At 47.6% G+C, this 19,141-nt stretch overlaps 1 protein-coding gene across 4 annotated transcripts in view; it reads right to left on the bottom strand.

Annotated features, from left to right (window-relative positions):
* The window catches only part of MOCOS (molybdenum cofactor sulfurase), a 45,379-nt gene extending 38,754 nt beyond the window's left edge, over positions 1-6,625 (bottom strand). Inside the window, exon 1 of one of the 4 annotated variants that reach the window (XR_014139631.1) lies at positions 5,476-6,605. Coding sequence is in view for 1 of the 4 variants with exons in the window: in XM_081801387.1 (XP_081657513.1) it covers positions 5,476-5,617 (142 nt within the window). In the remaining 3 variants the exon portion in view is untranslated. Of the gene's footprint in view, positions 1-1,692; positions 2,364-5,475 lie in introns of those variants that run through there. The other 3 variants (XR_014139632.1, XM_081801387.1, XM_081801388.1) reach the window with 3 other exon arrangements.
* Between the last annotated feature and the right edge of the window lie 12,516 nt (positions 6,626-19,141).

Genomic DNA, 19,141 nt, shown 5'->3' on the forward strand with positions numbered 1-19,141 from the left:
ATACCAAGGTTTTCCCATCAGACGGTGGAGACCAGAAGGTTGGGTGACTCACCGTGTGGGTGAGGGTGCTGGAGAACAGGCCCACTGGTACATGGCTGGTAGGGGGCTAAAATGATACAACTTTTTTATGGGCAGCAATTTAGCAATATCAGTCACACTTTAAAAAGCAAACCCGTGGAGCACCTGGGTGGCACAGTTGGTTAAACATCCGACTCTTGGCTTCGGCTCAGGTAATGAGCTCAGGGTCGTGGGATCGAGCCCCACATTGGGTTCCAAAATCAGCAGGGAGTCTGCTTAAGATTCTCTCTCTCCCTCTTCCGTGGTTCCTCCCCCGTGTTCTCTCTCTCTCTCACAAATAAATAAATAAATCTTTAAAAAATAAAATAAAATAAAATGCAAACCCTCTTTGACCTAGCAATCCCTCTTCTAGGAATTCATTTATAAATACCCATGGTTTGTGAAATGGCCTGCATGTGAGGACATTTAGTGCATCATTGTCTGCAATAGCAGGAGATTGGAAATGACTTAAATATCCATGAACATGTGTTTAAAATAAAGAATTCTTGTACCTCCATGTAGTCACTTTATAAGGACTGACATGGAGCAAACTCTGAGATACACTTTGGAGAACATACAATGTGAATAGATTCATTCCTTCTTTCATTCACTTAAATTTTTGTTTGTTTTGTGCAGAATGAATTTTTTTGTTTCTTTTTTAACAGCTTTTTGAGATATAATTCTCGTATCATAAAAGTCACCCTTTTAGTGGTATTTTTAGCAGATTCACAAAATTGTGTAACCATCACCACTACCTAATTTTACAACATTTTCATTCATCCCAAAAAGAGAGCCCATACCCATTACCAATCACTCCCCAACCATCCAGCCCCAGTCCCTGGCAACCACTAATCAATCTACTTTCTGTCTCCATAGATTTGCCGATTTGGGGCATATCATATAAATGGAATCATACACTACATGGCCTTTTGTGTCTGACTTCTTTCACTTAGCATAGTATTTTTCAGGTGCATCCATATTTTCATGTCATTCCTTTTTATGACTGAATAGCATTCCATTGTGTGGACGCACCACATTTTGTTTATCCATTCATCCAATGATAAACATGTGGGTTGTTTCCATTTTTTGTCTATTATAAGTGATGCTGCCATGACTACTTATGTGCAAGTTTTTGTGGGGACATCTGTTTTCTCCCATTCGGCAGGTTGTCCTTTCTTGGTGGTGTCCATTGAAGCGTAAAAGTTTTTAATTTTGATCAAGTCCAATTTGTCTATTTCTATTGTTACTATTGCTTGTAATTTTAGTGTCATAAGAAACCATTGCCTAATCGAAGGTCCTGGTGATTATTGCTTATGCTTTCTTCTAAGAGTTCTATATTTTTAGCTCTTATATTTAGGACTTTGATCCATTTTCAGTTAATTTTTGAATACAGTGTGAGGTAGGGGTCCAGTTTCATAAATCTTTTGCGTGTGGATACCAGCTGCCCCAACACTATTTGTTGGAGACTATTCTTTCCTCTATTGAATAGTCTTGGCCTTCTGTTAAAAAGCAATTGATCATAGACATATGTGTTTATTTCTAGATTTACAATTTTACTCCATTGTTCTATGCATCTGTTCTCATACCAATACAATGCTGTCTTGATTACTGTTACTTTATATAAATTTTACTTACGTTACTTTTATGGGAAATGTGAGTCCTTCAACTTTCTTCTTTTCCAAGGTTGCTTTGACTATTCTGGGTCCCTTCCATTTCTGTATGAATTTTAGGATCAATTTGTCAGTTGCTGCAAAAAGGTACCTGGGATTTTGATTGTAATGACATTCAATCTGTAGGTCAGTTTGGGGAGTATTGCCATCTTCGCAATATTTAGTCTTCAAATTCACGAATACAGGATGTCTTTCTATTGATTTAGGTCTTCCTTTATGTCTTTCAATGACATTTTGTAGTTTTTGCTGTTTAAGTCTCGTACCTCCTTTGATAAATTTATTCCTATGTATTTTATTCTTTCTGATGCTTTCCTGTATTTCATTTGCATAGCTTTTCTTACTAGTGTATAGAAATCAGGTTGATGTTTGTATATTGAGCTTGTATCCTGTAACCTTGCTGAACTTGTTTTTTAGTTCTACCAGTTTTATATGTGGATTCTTTAAGGATTTTCTATATGTAAGATTGTGCTATCCACAAATAGAGATGGTTCACTTCTTCCTTTCCAATCTGGGCAACTTTTATTTCATTTTCTTGCCTAATTGTCCTGGTTAGAACCTCTAGTGCAATGCTGAATGGAAGTGGTGAGACCAGATATCCTTGTCTTCTTCCTGATCTTACAGGCAAAGCTGTCAGTCTTTCACCAGTAAGTATGATATTAGCTGTGGGGTTTTTTGTAGATAGCCTTTACCAGGTCAATTAAGTTTCCTTTTATTTCCTAGCTTCTTATATTTTTACATTATTGAGTATTTACTGTGTGCCCGGCACTGCTCTAAGTAGCGGAGACATAAGAGTAGACAAGAGAGAAGCTAGTATGAGAGTGACAGAGAAAGACCATAAACAAATAAACGTAAACTATGTCAGGTAAGAGATGTTATGGCTCAACTGTGTAATTAAAAAAAAAAAAAAAGCTGTACACACTCATATAAATACAGACAACAACTCAAAAGGCACACAGGACCCAAGGGGCAGGAGCTGACTCGGGGGCAGCCACCATGGCTGTGGCTGGAGTAAGAGGGGTCTCCCTAGCCATTCTTTACCCTCCCTTGGCACATTTTGAGTGCTGTGTAAATGTACTACCTAGTCCAAAAAGTTAGTTCCCGGGGAACACCACATGCCTTGGCCACGGTCTTCTGCAGGGCCAGGAAGGCTTTTGGGAGAAGCCTGCTTTGGCCTTTGGTCCAGTAATTTTGCAAAACCAGGCAGCCATGTTAGATTAGCTAGAGATGTGATCTTGGGAGGAGTCAGCTAGCATCGTGGTTAACAGTGCGGAATCCCAGTCAACCAACTTGATTGAATCCTGCTCTACCACTAGCCATTCTGGGTCCCTGTTCCTTCATCTGCAGATGGGATGGGGGTTAAAAGAGTTGGTAAACCGAGCCCAGTTTGGTGCTTGGCACACAGTAACACTTCATGAGATTTGGCTATTATTAGAAGAATCAGGCAAATGATCCCCAAACCCACTGGCATTGGGTCTTCAAGAAGGAAATTCCAGGGTCTCTTCTAGATCATGCTTCTTCAGTTCTCAGTTCCACATAGGGTGAGTGGCCATCCACTGGCACCCTGAGACTTCAAGAACCATTTGAACCACATCTGAAAATTCAATAGGCTCCCTTCACCAAGACAAGGGAATTCCCATCCCATTGGTTGGGCAAAATATTTCAGCATTTGAAGATTAAGCATGTAATTATCTAGAGCTACCCCTTAACCAGATAAACTCTCAAACCCGCACAAAAACTATGAGGGGAAGGAGGAAGGGGAAAGGAAGAGGAGGTGAAAGTTATGTTATTTTGTTTTGTTTGTTTTTCCCTGCCCCATGAGAGAAAAAAAAGTGGATATGTTCCAAGATTCCCAGCTGTGGGACGGGTGGATTTAATCCACAAAATGTCTATTTGAAGTCTTAATGTAGAGGAAATGCTAGGAACTTGCACTAGATAGATAGGGAGATAGACAGACAGACAGAATACAATACAGTAGATGTTAAAGGGGCTCTGAAGGCCAGCCTCAGATCCTGGCTATCACATTTAAATTTTCCATTTAAGGGAAAAGGTGCTGCCCTCTGAGGGACACACGTGAAACAAGTAGGGGCCCAGAGCATACCTGTACTTTCCCAGGGGAGTGTTGAGGGGAGAGGTCAGCCAGTGATGGGTGTGAGGGACCAGAGCTGGAGGGATTAGGGGATTAAGCAGGTGTGCTGCAGAGATAATTATGGACTGCACGCTAACAGCCTCTGAGATTTGCTTCAAAAGAATGGGGAGCCTCCTTCCCTCCCTTCACACCTGTGGGTGTTCATTGTACCAGCCTACTGGTACCGAAATAATACCTGTCAGGGACGGCGGGCAGAATCGGAGGGGTGAGGTGCTCCTCCACGTGAATGTGCCACTGGGAAGAATGGGGAGGTAGTAGAGAGGCCCCAGAAGGTCCCCTGTCTCCCTCCTGAGATTCCCTACTGAAGTACAGACAGGAGACACACAGAGAGGAGGCCACAGCCCCGCGAGCCCCCAAAGGGACAAAATGGTCACTACCCCAAACATGAGGGAATGACCCAGAAGAGCTGAAATCAGCTACCTGATTAATGAACCGTGAGATCGCTATTGCTGTTTTGCCACAAGCTGGGGCGCAGTCACAGTTTTTCATCTCGACACAGTAAGTACCCCTCAAATCCCGGTGCCTGCTGCCGCCACCATGCCCACTTACCTTCCGTCCCTCCCTGCTCCACCGCAGGCCGTTCTAAGGCTCCAGAAGACCCTCACACGAGGTCCGTGGCAAAAGAGTGAGACCCCACCGGTGTGGGAGCCCTCCTGCCCTGCAGCAATGGCTGGGCAAGGCCACGGGGCCAGGTGGAGCTCGATGTAAAATTTATTTATTTTTAAAGATTTTATTTATTTATTTGACAGAGAGAGAGAGAGACAGAACAAGCAAGGGGAGCGGCAGGCAGAGGGAGAAGCAGGCTCTCCTCAGGGAGCCCGATGCGGGGCTCGACCCCCTGACACTGAGATCATGACCTGAGCCGAAGGTAGACGCTTACCGACTGAGCCACCCAGGCGCCCTTCGATTTAAAATTAACCCGGTCTTCGTGTCCAATTTACAGGCTCGTCCTGTACTTAAAGCTCACACCGCACGGTTTGCGAATGCGAGTGCCCCAGCGAGCTAGAGTTCGGAGGCATTGTTCTGACTGCACGAGGGAGAAAAATGAGGCTTCGAAAATAAAAGATGCTGCGAGCTCAGCCTCCAGAGGCTGTACCTCTCGGTCCCAGCCGCGCGCGCCCCCCGAGGCGCGGTCCCAACCCGGCGCACGGGCCAGCCACGCACTGCACCCGTCCGCAGGCGAGCACCTGAACAGTCAGGGGCGCCGGACATTCCTGCATTCTGCAACCGTGGCTCCAGTCGGACCTTTAAGCCGGGGGTCTCGTGGCAACCGAGAGCAAAAGGAATCCCTAAGCCAGACCCGCGGAGGGCGAGGACAGGTGAGTAGGGAGCAGGTTGGCGCTGCACGACGGGAAAGTCTAAGGAGCTAGAGGAGCAAGAAATCTTGGGCTGCAGGTGGGACCTCAGGGAGCCGGGTCCACGAAGCGGACGGGGTGCACCCGGCGGACACGTCCGTTCAGGTCTTTCGATCCAAAATGTATCCCAAATAAGGTGAGCTGCTCCCACCTAGCGCCACAGCTCCTTCCACGTCAGTTCCAGAACACAAGCGCCCCCGCCACGTCCTCCCTGCCCACCCCACACAGGTGGCCCGGACGGCCTCACCTGCCAGGCGGCTGAATTCCCGCTGGCGCAGCTCCCGCAGGCTGCCCGGGCCATAGCCATAGGCGAGCGGCTGCTTGCTCGACTCCCGGAACCGCGCGAAGGCCAGCAGCTCGGCACCCCGGGGCGCCGCCCCGCCGGCCATGACCCAGGGCCGCCCGCCGCGCCGTCCAGGCCGCCGGGCCGGGGGGAAATGCCGCGGCCGGCGGGCGGCGACTCCGCCCCCGCCGCACCTCCGGGTCCTCCAAGGGCACCTGGTCTGCGGCCGAGGGCGGCGCCTCTCCGGGCGGCCCCGCTTGCCAGCCGCGCTGACTCACGGAGTTTCACTTCTTTGCGGCCCTTTGCCTGGGGGCGGGGCGAGGAAATGCCCGTTTTCGTGATCTTTTTAAACTTCCCAGTGGAGCCCACGGAGATGCCGCCAAAGACCCGTGGAACACGAAGCTCTCGTTTATCCATGGTCCCACGAAGAGGCTGGTGGCAGAAGTAACGCCCAGCTTTTTCCTGCGAGGCATCCTGAAACTTGGCGATCCTCCCGGCCCGGCTCTCCCTGTCCCCAGCCCCACACAGCACCCAGGACTCTCACTGTCGGCGGCGGGACGCTTGTGGGCGTGGCGTTGGCGGGGAGACTTCTTGCTGCTCCCCACTGGGGTGTGTGCTCGGCGTGTCTGAAAATGCGGCTGAGCAAAGTGTGGAAGAGGAAAAAGGTTGGGGATCCGTGAAGTTGGTTAAAACGGTCTCCGTGGCTGCGCACCGTCGAGACGGTAGCTCGGATGCGACTCCTACGCCTTGGGCCTGCAACCTGGGTGCCGGGGTGAGAGCGGCTCTGTCCCGGGGCACCGGGGCCTCAGTCCTGGGCGGCAGGCCAAGGCCGGGTGTCGGAAGTGCGGACCGGGTGCGGGAGCGAGTGGACAGGTGCACAACGCGGGGCCCAGGTACGAGGCAGGGAGAACTCGGCTGCGATCCCAGGGTCGGGGCCCGCTTCGGAGGATGGAGTGAAAGATGACCAGGTAATGGAGGCCCAGGCGAGGTGCCTGGTGTGGAACCAAGGTAGGGGGCTTAGTGTAGAACCTAGTGTGGAGGGGGACAAAGTGCCGGGAGCCAGGTGAAGTGCCTCAGATGTGGGCCCAGTGGGGCGACCGACCCAAGGGGGGGTGGACCACTGGCTTTAGAAGCATACCGTGGCGGGAGGAGGTGGGAAGGGCGCCCATGCCACAAGCTCACCCCTGCGCCGCAGCCAAGCCTGCTGTAGCCCAGTGCGGGTGCTTCAGGCCCTTGGGATGCGTGATGATGTCCAGGCAGATCCCTGGGTCCAGACTCTGCCTGTATAAAAAGCATCCCGAGGGCTGCAGCTTGGCCCAGCTTGAGAGCCACCAGAGGGCCAGGCAGTGTTGCCCCTCCTGGCCCAGCCCCCCAGTACCAGGCTGCAGTGGGGTGGGGCGCAGGGGGGGTCTATAAGGCCCTGGCCAGAGGTTCCCCATCCTGGGGCTGCAGCTGTAAGAGCCAGTTCCCTGGGTGCCCCCATGCTCAGGTGGTCTCTGCCTGCAGGCAGGTCAGGCTCATCCTCCTCACTGCCAGATTTCCAGGTCCTTACTGGACAAGCATTCATACTTGTTCTGGAAGGAATGAATGTATTCATGAATGAATGCCTGAATTTGCTCATTGGCATCACTGACCACCCCCATCCTCTCCTGCGCACCTTCTGCCCACACTTGGAGCTAGAACCTTGGGCACTGGTGACATCTTGACCCCTCTCCACTGCACTCTCTCCTGAAATGTGACTTTTGGCAACCATAACAAGAGCAGGTATGCCCTGGGCACCTGTTCACCGTCACCTGCACTCATTCTTCCACAGTTAAATAAGCAGATCTATAGGGTGGCTCTTACGGGGGAGAAGCTAAGTCACAGAGACGTAGAGTAACTCCCTCAAGAGCACACAGCTAGAAGGTAGACAAGTCAGCTCCTGTGAAATCAACTTCCAGGTTGGTCCTCAGGGCCTCTGTGGTCCTCAGGGCCTCAGTTTCCCCATGTCTAAGTTGGGAGAGGGCTGAGAGCTGGTCCTCCCAGAGACTGTCCAGTGTGTATGCCACTCACCCCTCCTTCAGTGCTCTTCTTCCCAGGGATGATCTCCTCCAGGCGAGGTTTTCAGGCATTAACTTGCAGGAATCGCCTGGAAGCCTATTAAATACAGATCCCAATTCTTTAAGTTTGGGTTGGGGCCTGAGGTTCTGTGTTTCCATCGAGCCTGGGTGATGCTGTTACTCAGGTCCTTGAACTACACCCTGAGGAATGAAAGCCTTCATTATTTCCCTAGGAATGTAAGGAGTACCTACCTCTCCTTAAGATGTTCTGTGGCCAAGTAATAAATCCCAGCTCCACCAGGGTGCTGCTTTGGGACAAGCTTGCCCATTGAATCATTTGAATGGGCCAGCTCAGTGCAGATCTCTCTTTTTTTTTTAATTTTTTATTTTTAATCGTGGTAAAGTATACATAAAATTTGCCGATTTAGCCTTTTTTTTTTTTAAGATTTTATTTATTCATCAGAGAGAGAGCACAAGCAGGGAGAGAGGCAGAGGGAGAGGGAGAAGCAGACTCCCCACCCAGCTGGGAGCCTGACATGGAGCTCGATCCCAGGACCCTGGGATCATGACCTGAGCCGAAGGCAGACGCTTAACCATCTGAGCCACCCAGGGACCCCCGACTTAGCCATTTTTAAGTGTACAGTTCAGTAGTGTTAAGTATATTCACATTGTGTGCAACCAATCTCCAGAACTCTTCCCCTCTTGCAAAACTGGAACTTCCTGTCTTACAAAACTGAAACTGTTTCTGTCCACAAAACAACAACTCCCCACCCCACCCCACCCAGCAACCACCATTCTATTTTCTTTCTCTATAAATCTGGCTATATTCGTGGAATCATACAGTATTTGTCTTTTTGTGACTGGCTTATTTCACTTAGCATAATGTCCTCAAGATTCACCCATGTTGTACATGTGTCAGAATTTCCTCCCTTTTTAAGATGGAATATTCCATTGTGTGTATACACCACATTTTATGTGTCCATTCATCCACTGATGGACACTTGGCTATTGTGAATAGTGCTGCTATGAACATGGGTGTACAAATACCTCTTTTGAGACTCTACTTTCAGTTCTTTTGGATATATAACCAGAAGTGGGATTGCTGGATCATGGGGTGGTTCTATTTTTAATTTTCAAGGAACTGCCATACCGCTTTCCATTAGCAGCTGCACCATTTTTCATTCCAACAGAGCACAAGGGTTCCAATTTCTCCTCATTCTCACCAATACTTATTTTGGTGTTTTTGGTTTTTTTTACAGTAGTCATTCCACTGGGTGTGGAATTCCACTGGGTGTGGAAGTGACATCTCATGGTGGTTTTAATGTGCACTTCCCTAATGATTAGTGATGTTGAGCATCTTTTCCTGTGCTTTTTGGACATTTGTATGTCTTCTTTGGAGAAATGTCTATTCAAGTCCTTTGCCCATTTTTTCAAATCAGTTGCTTTTTGGTTTTTTGTTTTTAATTGTTGAATTGTAGGAGTTCTTTATATATTCTGAATATTAACCCTTATCAGGTAATAATTAGCAATATTTTCTTCCATTCTATAGATGGCCTTTTCACTTTAATTGTATCCTTTTATGTACAGTGCAGAACTCTTGAAGATCATTAAAAATCACTGAACTACCATTCAGTCAAGAAATATCTTTGGGGTGCCTGGGTGGCTCAGTCGGTTAAGCATCTGCCTTCGGCTCAGGTCATGATTCCAGGGTCCTGGGATCAAGCCCCGCATCGGGCTCCCTGCTCAGCAGAGAGCCTGCTTCTCCCTCTCCCTCTGCTGCTTTCCCTGCTTATGCTCTCTCTCTCTAATATATAAATCTTAAAATATATATATATATCTTTAAGTTCCTGGCTCTGCCCAGGGCACCACCACATGCTCAGGAGGATGGGAAGAAGGATTATGCTTACGGAGCCATGTAGGGAAATGAACATCCAGCCACAAGACCATGTGGCCCGAGTGCCCCACCACTGCTCCAGGATGCAGGTGTAGAATTGCAGGGGAGAGGAGCAGAGCTACTTCCAACTAGGGAGTTCAGGGAAGGCACCCTGAAGGAGCAAGCCTTTGACCTGAGCCATAGCAATGAGCCTATGAAGGGAAGGAGAGTAGTAGGGGACGCCCAGAGGCTCAGCCTCTAATTGACACCCTCAAGTTTATTTCGCCAAGATCCCCCAGGCCTCTCCTGCCAGAAAGACTGTCAGAAATCAGACTGCACATTCTTACCCTGCCTAATGCAGAACCTCCTGCCTCCATCAGTGAAATGTCTTACACAGGTTCATCACTCAGTGGGCTCCTGGGCCCTGTGCTGTGGGCCTGCCACTGCCTTGTCTGACCCGGCCCAGCTGCCAAACCTGGGGCCTTGGAGGAGCCTGAGCCAGTCCATGCAGAGGTCCCAAGAAGCTGGCTTCTGCACCCAACATTTAGAGCTTCGTAGGGAAACAGCTCTTCAGCTCCTACTTACAGCCCTCTCTCACCTTGGAACCATGAAAAATATGTACCTACAGGCCAGATTGGGCAGACATGAGAGACAGCCCTGATTTTGCACTTAAAATCTCTCCCCCTGGGTGAGGCTTTGTCCCTGATCCAGCCTACTGAGCTTGGATGAGATCTCCCCCAAACCCCTTGCTCCCATATTAACAGACTTCTATAGGACCCTACCTCCAGGGTCCTCTGGCAATGGACTCCATTTGCAAAAAATCTCCACTATACAGAAGGCATTCATTCACGTATTCTTCAGTCACTCGGCAAAAGTTCAATGAGTACCTGTCAGAATTGAGGGCTATAGTGGTTGAAGAAGGCAAGGTTGATTTGGGGGTAGGTTTTGGAAGGTTGTAAGTCAGGCTAAGGGACTGGAATCTCATTCTGAAAATTTTTGAGCACAAAAGTGCTCCGAAGAGGTGATTTAGGTAGCTCTGTCTAATGGCCACGACCAGGCTGGATGGGGTGCTGAGAACTGGGGGTAGGAGACCAGCTACAACCTCCTGCGACCTCCAGGCTTGAGTCACTGAAGAGGAAAGTGGGCGCTGGCAGGGGCATCCCCCAGTGCTCACTGGTGAGCTGCTCCCTGCGAGCAACGTGCTCAGGCCTGGGAAGCCAGCAGGCCGTAAGACAGCCCGTGTGCCTGAGAGGCCCCCAGTGAAGGAGCTCGGCCGGCAGCTAGATCATCCCCTCCACCCTGCACAGTGCTGGAGACGGGGGCTGCCCAAGGAGGTTGAGCCTGTAAGGGAGAAAGCCTCCCCAACCCGGGACTCTAAAAGTCCTGAAGAGAAGGTGAGGTAGGCAGGGCAGCATTCCATGCGCAAATCAGAAAATTACACAAGCCCGACCTTCAGTGAGGCTGGGGCATCGGCTGTGGTTGTGCGGGGATAAGGGGTGGGGACAGGGAGCGACGAAAGGGAGGGGGCCCAACTCTGCAACCAGGAGGGACAGGAAGATGCCAGGGAATCCCTATAGGAGAGTGGCTGTGTCAAAGGTGGGCCTGACATCCCAGCAACACTGAGGAGAGGCGTGCAGGGAGGCCGGCCAGAAGTCCTGGCAAGGAGCAATGAGGGCCCAGATGGTACAGAAGTGATGGAATTCACTTGGGGACTGAGGGCAGACTGGCTCAGGTGACTCGGCATTGTCGAGAGTGGGTGCCTTGGTGGATGCAGGGCGGGGGCTCGGACAAACGCAGACAGTCCGGGTCAGGACATCTAAGTGGAGATTGGGGCTCAGGGCTCAGGAAGGACAGTGTCAAGGGTTGGAGACACAACTCATGGGAGAGGTTTGTGGAAAGATCACTCCCTAGGCTCTGAAGTGTTCAGGGAGAGGCGGAGCCCCGGGCAGAGCAACATGTACGTGGTGCCGGCCTCCATGCCACTGACTGGTGAGAAGGTACAGGTGGAGAGATGGGGGGCCAGCCAGAGGAGAGCACCTTGGGGTACTGGGGCTGACAGGCCGGTCAGGACAAGGGCCAATCCGATCAGTGAATGTGCTGGCTAGGTGGTGGTGCGGTGACCTTAGAGACAGTTTGATTAGCTTGGTGGGGATGGAAGCTCCATTATAATGGTCAACTTTTTTTTGTTTTAGATTTTATTTATTAGAGAGAGAGAGAGAGAACAAGCAGGGGGAGCAGCAGGGGGAGAGGCAGGCTCCCCACTGAGCAGGGAGCCCAACATGGGGCTTGATCCCAGGACCCTGGGATCATGACCTGAGCTGAAGGCAGACGTTTAACCGACTGAACCACCCAGGCGCCCCTATAATGGTCAAGTCTTAAACAGTGAGGAAGGGTAGAGGTTTTCCTACTGGCTAACCCCCGAGGCCTCTTGATCCTGGAGATATTTGGGGACTGAAATTACGAGGGATCAAATTTCCTGCCAAGTAGTTGGGATGAAGGGAGGGTGTTTCAGAGGCTAAATTTGGTTTGGATGGTGAATTTATTATTTCCTGCTAGAGTGAAAAGCATCCTTCTGTAACAATGAGAACCTGCTAGCCGACACTCTGAAACCTGAGAAATGAGAAGAGAGTCTGCAGAGGAGAGAGACAGCATCGGAACAGGTTTCTCTCCAGAGCCTGCCAGAGTAGAAGTTCTGGGAGAAACAACTTGAAAGCAGTGGAAAGGAGATCAGAAACCCCAGGAAGCTCCCTCCCCTACAGGGACAGGAGAGCTTTTCTGTGAATAGTAGCTAAAAGGGCAGTTTGGAATCATGAACAAGGCTCCATTATATCTAAACCCATAATGTTCAAAACAACAAAACCCCACCGGCCAGTACTAGGCAGACCACAGGAGTGACAGGGTGGGTGGACCCAGACGGGTTACTTTCCTGAGGCTGTTTTCCTGGGGTCTCAGCTTCTCCCTGTGTTCATTCAGGGGCAGGTCCGCTGGGCAAGCCCCTCGACCCCCGCCTTGGTGCCTTCTGCATTGACACCTTCCCTCCTGCTCTTTGGCTCCTACCCCTTTATGCCACCAAGACAGGGAGAGGATCTGACACCAGTTATTCTATTTACTGACTAGTGGATTACACTGAATCCTTCCTCCACCAGCCAGCCATCTGTGTTGTCAAATTTACTCATCCTTAAATGCAGCAAATATTTGACAATACACTGCTAGACACACACGCTGTGCTAGATGCTGTGGAGAGCTAGAAAACAAATCTGATGCCCCATGTTTAGGCTTTAGTAGGCTTGTACAGTGGGAGTTCGTTGGTTGCCTACTCAGCACCCACTGCCCCTCTGACTTTGCTTTGGAAAACCACCCCACATAGAGCAGCCATGTGGTCCTAATGGGACGACCCTGCCTCTAACTCCAGAGTAATCCATGGCTCTTGCCACATCAGATGGGCAGGCCTAAGCCACTCAGTGTGTGGGTCCCTCCCCCCACCGCCCATTGTGATTAGTTCAGGATGTTTGGGTCAGAGTAAAGCTAGGGACTTAATGTTTAATTTATTCCCTTTGATATGAGCAAGGCAATCTGTAACTTCAACAGCTGCTTTCATCCATGGGGGAGGGGAGCTTCGGAAGAAAGCTGACCCCTGGAGAGGTCAGCTGAGAGTAGAGAAAGGGTCACAGTCCTTGATGAAACCTTACTTGAATTCTGTCCTACCGCTGGATTGTTTTCAGTTATGGGAGCTAGTAATTCCCTGTATCATTTTGAGGCAAACTTTCTTACCACAGAAAGAATCTAATTGACACAATGTAAGATAGATGTAAATAAAAGATAGGGAATGAGAAATGTGATTAAAAATGATAATACTGTGGAATTTAGAGAGAAGAAAGAATACCTGAAACAAGGGGATTAATAAAGGCTCTATGGAGGTGAGCTTTATTTAACCCTAACAGTTGGTGTCTTATTATATATATCCAGACCCTGAGCTAGCATTTTTCATATGCTAGCTCATTTAGTCCTCAAAACAACCCTACAAGGTAGTTGCTTTTTACAAAATGAGACTGCTCTTTCTTCCAGAATGAAGCACCTCAATTCCCAGCTGAACATGTGGCCCCTACAATAAAAAATTTTATTTCCTTGGGACACCTGGGTGGCTAAGTCGGTTAAGCGGCTGCCTTTGGCTCAGGGCGTGATCCCGGGGTCCTGGGATCGAGTCCCACATCAGACTCCTTGCTCAGTGGGGAGCCTGCTTCTCCCTCTGTCTGCTCTGCCTGCTGCTTCGCTCCCCCTGCTTGTACTCTCTCTGACAAATAAAATCTTTAAAAAAAAAAATTTTTTTTTATTTCCTAGTTTCTCTTGCAGTATGGCCACAAGACTAAATTCTGGCCACAGAGATTAAGCAGAACTGTGTGGACTCCCAAGAAGTTTCCTTAAAGCTAGGGACAAGCCTTTCCTTTCTGTTGGTTGGAATGCAAAGATCATGGCAGGAGGCCAAGCAGCCATCCTGGATGGTGAGGAAGCCACACACTGAGGATTGCAGACAACAAAGAAAAGGAGCCTAGGTCCCTGTTCATGTTGAGAAGTCTCCCTGCCCGTCCTGGTCTGCTTACCTTGATTTCTTCCTTTTTTTTTTTTTTTTTGAGAGAGCGAGAGAGAGAGCAAGGAGGGGCAGAGGGACGGGAAGAATCTTAAGCAGGCTCCACGCCCAGCGTGGAGCCCAACATGGGGCTTGATCTCACAATCCTGAGACCATGACCTGAGTGGAAATCAAAAGTCGGACACTTAACCGACTGGGCCACCCAGGCGCCCTTACCTCAATTCCTTTTGAGAGAAAACTTCTACCTTGAACAAGCCAGAAAGATCATTTGCCGTATTCCCTCACACACAGCTGAATGGCAGTCAGGCTGATGCACTAGTGTTATCTCCACGTAGAGACGAGGGGAAACACTTCCCCACACTTCCTGCCAGCGTGAGCCGGGGTCAAACATGCTTCAGATTCCTCAAGTCCAGGTTCCAACCCCCCACACCCCCAGGGGCCTTGAGAAACACACAGGGGTTTGTACAAAAGTAGTTCACAGAAGGCCTGGCATTCCTTAAACCACCCAGGACTTTCTGTGGTGGCCAGAACTTCTCATTTAAAAGAGAGAATGAGTCTGTCCTTACACTTTATTCCTGAATTTGCAGTCTCCCTCCAATTCCCACAGTCCCCCTTTGGAATCCATAACCAACTCTGCTTCCCCTGAGGCTACTGGGAAGTGATCTGGCTCCGCGCTGTACAAGGTAAAAATGTACTCCGAACAATCCAATTACCTCTCCCCGCGTCTAGGAAGGTCGTACACATCAGAAGACAGCAACTGCTTAGGCTGGCGCTCGGCATCAACCTGAGCTCTGATGCTGTGAATCAGGCAGAGAAGTGAGAGGTCGGGGAAGGGGGCAGGGCAGGGCAGGGCAGGGCCTCAAATACTCCTCCACTCCTCTGGAGCAAAGTTCTAAGAGGTCCTTTTTGCTCCAGATATGATGAACAATGTGGTTCATAGTACGATATGGCTCAAAGGGTACTCCTTCAGTAGATTAAGAGGCGTGTAAAAGTACAGTGTATGCACATGAATTACAATGCAGACTGCCTCACTGTACAGCAAGTCTTCTGAATGCTTACCGAACTCAATACTCAGGTGGTTACCGAGGAAGATGCTTCAGGACAACTTATGAAAACTGTCTGATACAAACCCAACTGAAAAAACAATAACCACGAATTCAGTCTCTCTGAGACTAGGCTATTTTCAGGGAACCTCAGGGGGTTGAGTTCTGTGCATGAAAATTTTCTAAAACACCAAGTTAGTTCAATGTATCTGCTCTGGAATCCCCCATGCATGGGATCCAAACAAATCCCTGTGTGCCAATGGAGGTGAAGACTTAGATCCTTTAGCTGAAAAGCAAGGAGACCGTACTTCAGGGCGTCCTGGTTTCTGAGGTTGAGTACTCAGATTCTCACTGCTTTAGTGTATGCATGCACACATGTGCCTGAGGGCCTAAGACAAGTTTATACAGACTCAGCAGTCTAGAACTGCACAGTCCAAATCGGATGGCCACGAGTGACATGTGGCTACTGAGCACCTGAGATGTGGCTAGTCCAAACTGAGATGGGCTCTAAGTATAAAATACATTTCTTATTGTACAAGGACTTTATACAAAAAAAGTAATACCTCAACTATCTTTTATGTTGTGTATGTGAAACGATACTATTTTGGATATACTGGGTTAAAAGATGTCACTAAAATAAATTTCATCTGTTTGTTTTTATTATGTAGCTACCAGAAAATTTTAAATTACTTATGTAGCTCAAATTATATTTCTATACTTCTAGAAATACTGGATAGTGCTGGTCTAGAAATCTCGATTTAGACAAAATATCACAACCCCTTTGGAAGCAAAATGTCACATTAGGTCATGGCAAACTCCAACCAAGAAAATCCTCACCTCCCCCCCTTTCAGCATATTTATTACACACAGTATTCATTCCATTGCCAATTTCTCAGATGACTCTGGGTCAGGGAAAGCTTCCGCTCTCATGCCAGTTTTCCCCCGAGCTTAACCTCCCTCCACCCAACTCCCAAAGCTCCCGACTCTCGTGGCCCACGTCCCAAACTTCTGGCACAGACAATATTCTGCTTCTAGCATCTTCTTTCCTTTGCTCCCACTACACACCCTCAGGGGCATCCTTTCTCTCATGACTCATGTATGTGACTTTCACATCAACTCATGATTCAGACACAACTCTCCTTTTCAGCCCCTACATCCATCAGGGTAAATGTCAGGATCGTCTGCTTTCAGTCAAATTGTAAAAGAAGAATCTATGTACTTTTAAAGAATACAAGAAAGAACTAACTGCAGTTCAAATTCACAACTGTCTGCCAAATTCCTAGAATGGTGGGTGTGTACTGGAAGAAAGGGCAAGACCACACAAAGTGTAGTCTGTTTATTTACAAAACTGTTAAAATCAAAATTGAGTAATCTGGGTTTTCTTTTTATTTTCTATGTCCTCTCTTTGAAGAGGGTAATAAATAATGAAATGTTCCAAAGAAGGGCATATGAAAAGAAAAGGCCCAAAATAACACAAAATTAGGTAAACTCATTCAAAAAGAAAGAATAAACAGAGGTTCAGGACACCAGGGTGGCTCAGTCAGTTAAGCATCTGCCTTCAGCTCAGGTCATGATCCTGGGATCCTGGGATCGAGTCCCGCATCGGGCTCCCTGCTCAGCGGGGAGCCTGCTTCTCCCTCTGCCTGCGGCTCCCCCTGCTTATGCTCTCTCTGACAAATAAATAAAATCTTTAAAAAAAAAAAACAAAAACAAAGAGAGGTTTTTTGTTTTTTTTTCTCGAAGAGGTTCTTAATCTGGGGCACATGGATGCAGGTCTGAATCCCTGAAACTGTGGGCCAGGTTCTGAGGGTGTGTGCATATGTACATCTGTGAGGAAAGAGTCTGCAGCTTTCATCAGATTTCAAAGGGTCTGTGACCCAGTAAATTCTAATGAAACTCGATGAAATTACAAGGTAAAGAAAGTCATCTATTTACAGGATAAATATCTTAAGACACCAAGGACAACACGCCCACAGTTATTAAGCCCATCACAATGCACATCTGTTAACTTTGTATATCTTCACAGTGTGATCTTCACCACAACTTGCGAAGTGTAACCATTCGGCGCCTTCTGCTTCATTCTGTTCAGTTTTTCCATTACAATTCTTCCAGCATAATTTTTTGATAGCCAGTGTATGACTTTGGCTAAAACAAAGATAGAGAAATCATGAAAGGAATGTATACTAGGACTACAAAATATTTTACCTATGTATTAATTTAATTACCCTGCCCCTGCTATTAATGTTAACATGAATGGAAGTCAAAACCTGAAAATCAAACTGTATAGGTTTTACAGAAAACAGTATCAGACCTACAAGTACAGAGAACAAACTGAAGGCTGCTGGAGCGGAGTAGGGTGAAGGGTTGGGCAGAGCGGATGAGAGGGAGATTCAGGCTTCCAGAAGTGGAACGGGTAAGTCATGGGAATGAAAGGCACAGCGTGAGGAACACAGCCAATGACACTGTGATAGTGACACACCAGGGAGAGATAGCAGCTACACTTGGGGGGAACGTAGCATAACGTGTAAACTCGTCAAATCACTAAGCCATACATCTGAAACCAATGTAATACTGTATTATCAACCATACTCATAAAAATAAAATTGTAAAAAGTACAGGTTTTTAAAATACCATCACTAATACTTTGGCAATTTTATTCTAAACTTGGAAACATCTTACTCTATTTACTTAAAACTGTCAGACTAAGTATCTTACTCACTGACAAAGAACACCACCAGAAAGAGCAAGAAAAAGACAATGAATTCCTGTCGAATTTTGTTTTAATGATCAGTGGAATTCATGAAATGGCTATTAAAATCAGATGACATTACTACATGTGTTTCTTTTTAAAGAATTCTAACTTGCGGGCGCCTGGGTGGCTCAGTTGGTTAAGCGACTGCCTTCGGCTCAGGTCATGATCCTGGAGTCCCAGGATCGAGTCCCACATCGGGCTCCCTGCTCGGCAGGGAGTCTGCTTCTCCCTCTGCCCCTCCCCCCTCTCATGTGCTTGCTCTCTCTCATTCTCTCTCTCTCAAATAAATAAAATCTTTAAAAAAAAAAAAGAATTCTAACTTGCAACATATTCAAAATTATTTTATTCTTTTGACATCCCTGTGACACAGAGAGACTCTTAAGTTTCTACTGTTCGGTAAGGAAAGATAATGAAAGATTTAATAAACTGCCCAATGAAACAATCTTGGTTTCCAAGATTGCTGCATGACCTTGGGCAAGATGCTCTTATTAATGCCCCTTCAACCCCATGACAGACCTAGAATGCTACCAAACATAATTAACAAATCCCTATGAAAGTATAATACCCTCTAAAAATTTAACCTGCAAATTAGACCTCCAAACCGAAGAGGAATAAGGTTAAAAACTTAAGTAGGTTTTAAGGCAGTAAACCCTGAAAACAGCATCAGAGCACAGTATAATCTGAAATTATACTTTCAGATTCTTAGGATGAAAGGGAGGAATGAAATATAACCTTGAGGTAATGAAACACATTTTAAAAATCAGCATAGCAGAACTATGCAACCACACAACTGTGAGCCCTTGCAGGTGGTCATTTCGGAGGTTACACACACTTCAACAATGCTATTGTACATTAGTGTTTCCTGAAATTCTTCTCAAGGCAATGCTTCCATACTGTGCAGTCTATGACTGGAACAGTATCTCAACTGATGGTGCATCTTTCGTGAGTTTGACTACTGAAGGCAGTCAAGAGTCATCAGGAGATGAGCTTAACAAATGAAATCAATGCCGAACTTAAAAAAAAGTGATGAAGTGAGTACAGTTAAAAAAGGTCAAGGTATTTAACTGGCTTTCTTGCATCACCAGTAAGCCGGTTCTGAACACGATTCCTAAAGAGAAGTTCCAAAAATATCTTAAATGACACCAACATGACTAGAATCTCGTTTGTTATTGATAATATTAAAGATCTCTCATTTCGGGGCGCCTGGGTGGCTCAGTCGGTTAAGCGACTGCCTTCGGCTCAGGTCCTGATCCTGGAGTCCCGGGATCGAGTCCCGCATCGGGCTCCCTGCTCAGCAAGGAGCTTGCTTCTCCCTCTGACCCTCCCCCCTCTCATGTG

Source organism: Leptonychotes weddellii, chromosome 13 (genome assembly GCF_054177405.1).
Source record: "Leptonychotes weddellii isolate Sample4059 chromosome 13, ASM5417740v2, whole genome shotgun sequence".
Classification (NCBI taxonomy): Eukaryota; Metazoa; Chordata; class Mammalia; order Carnivora; family Phocidae; genus Leptonychotes; species Leptonychotes weddellii.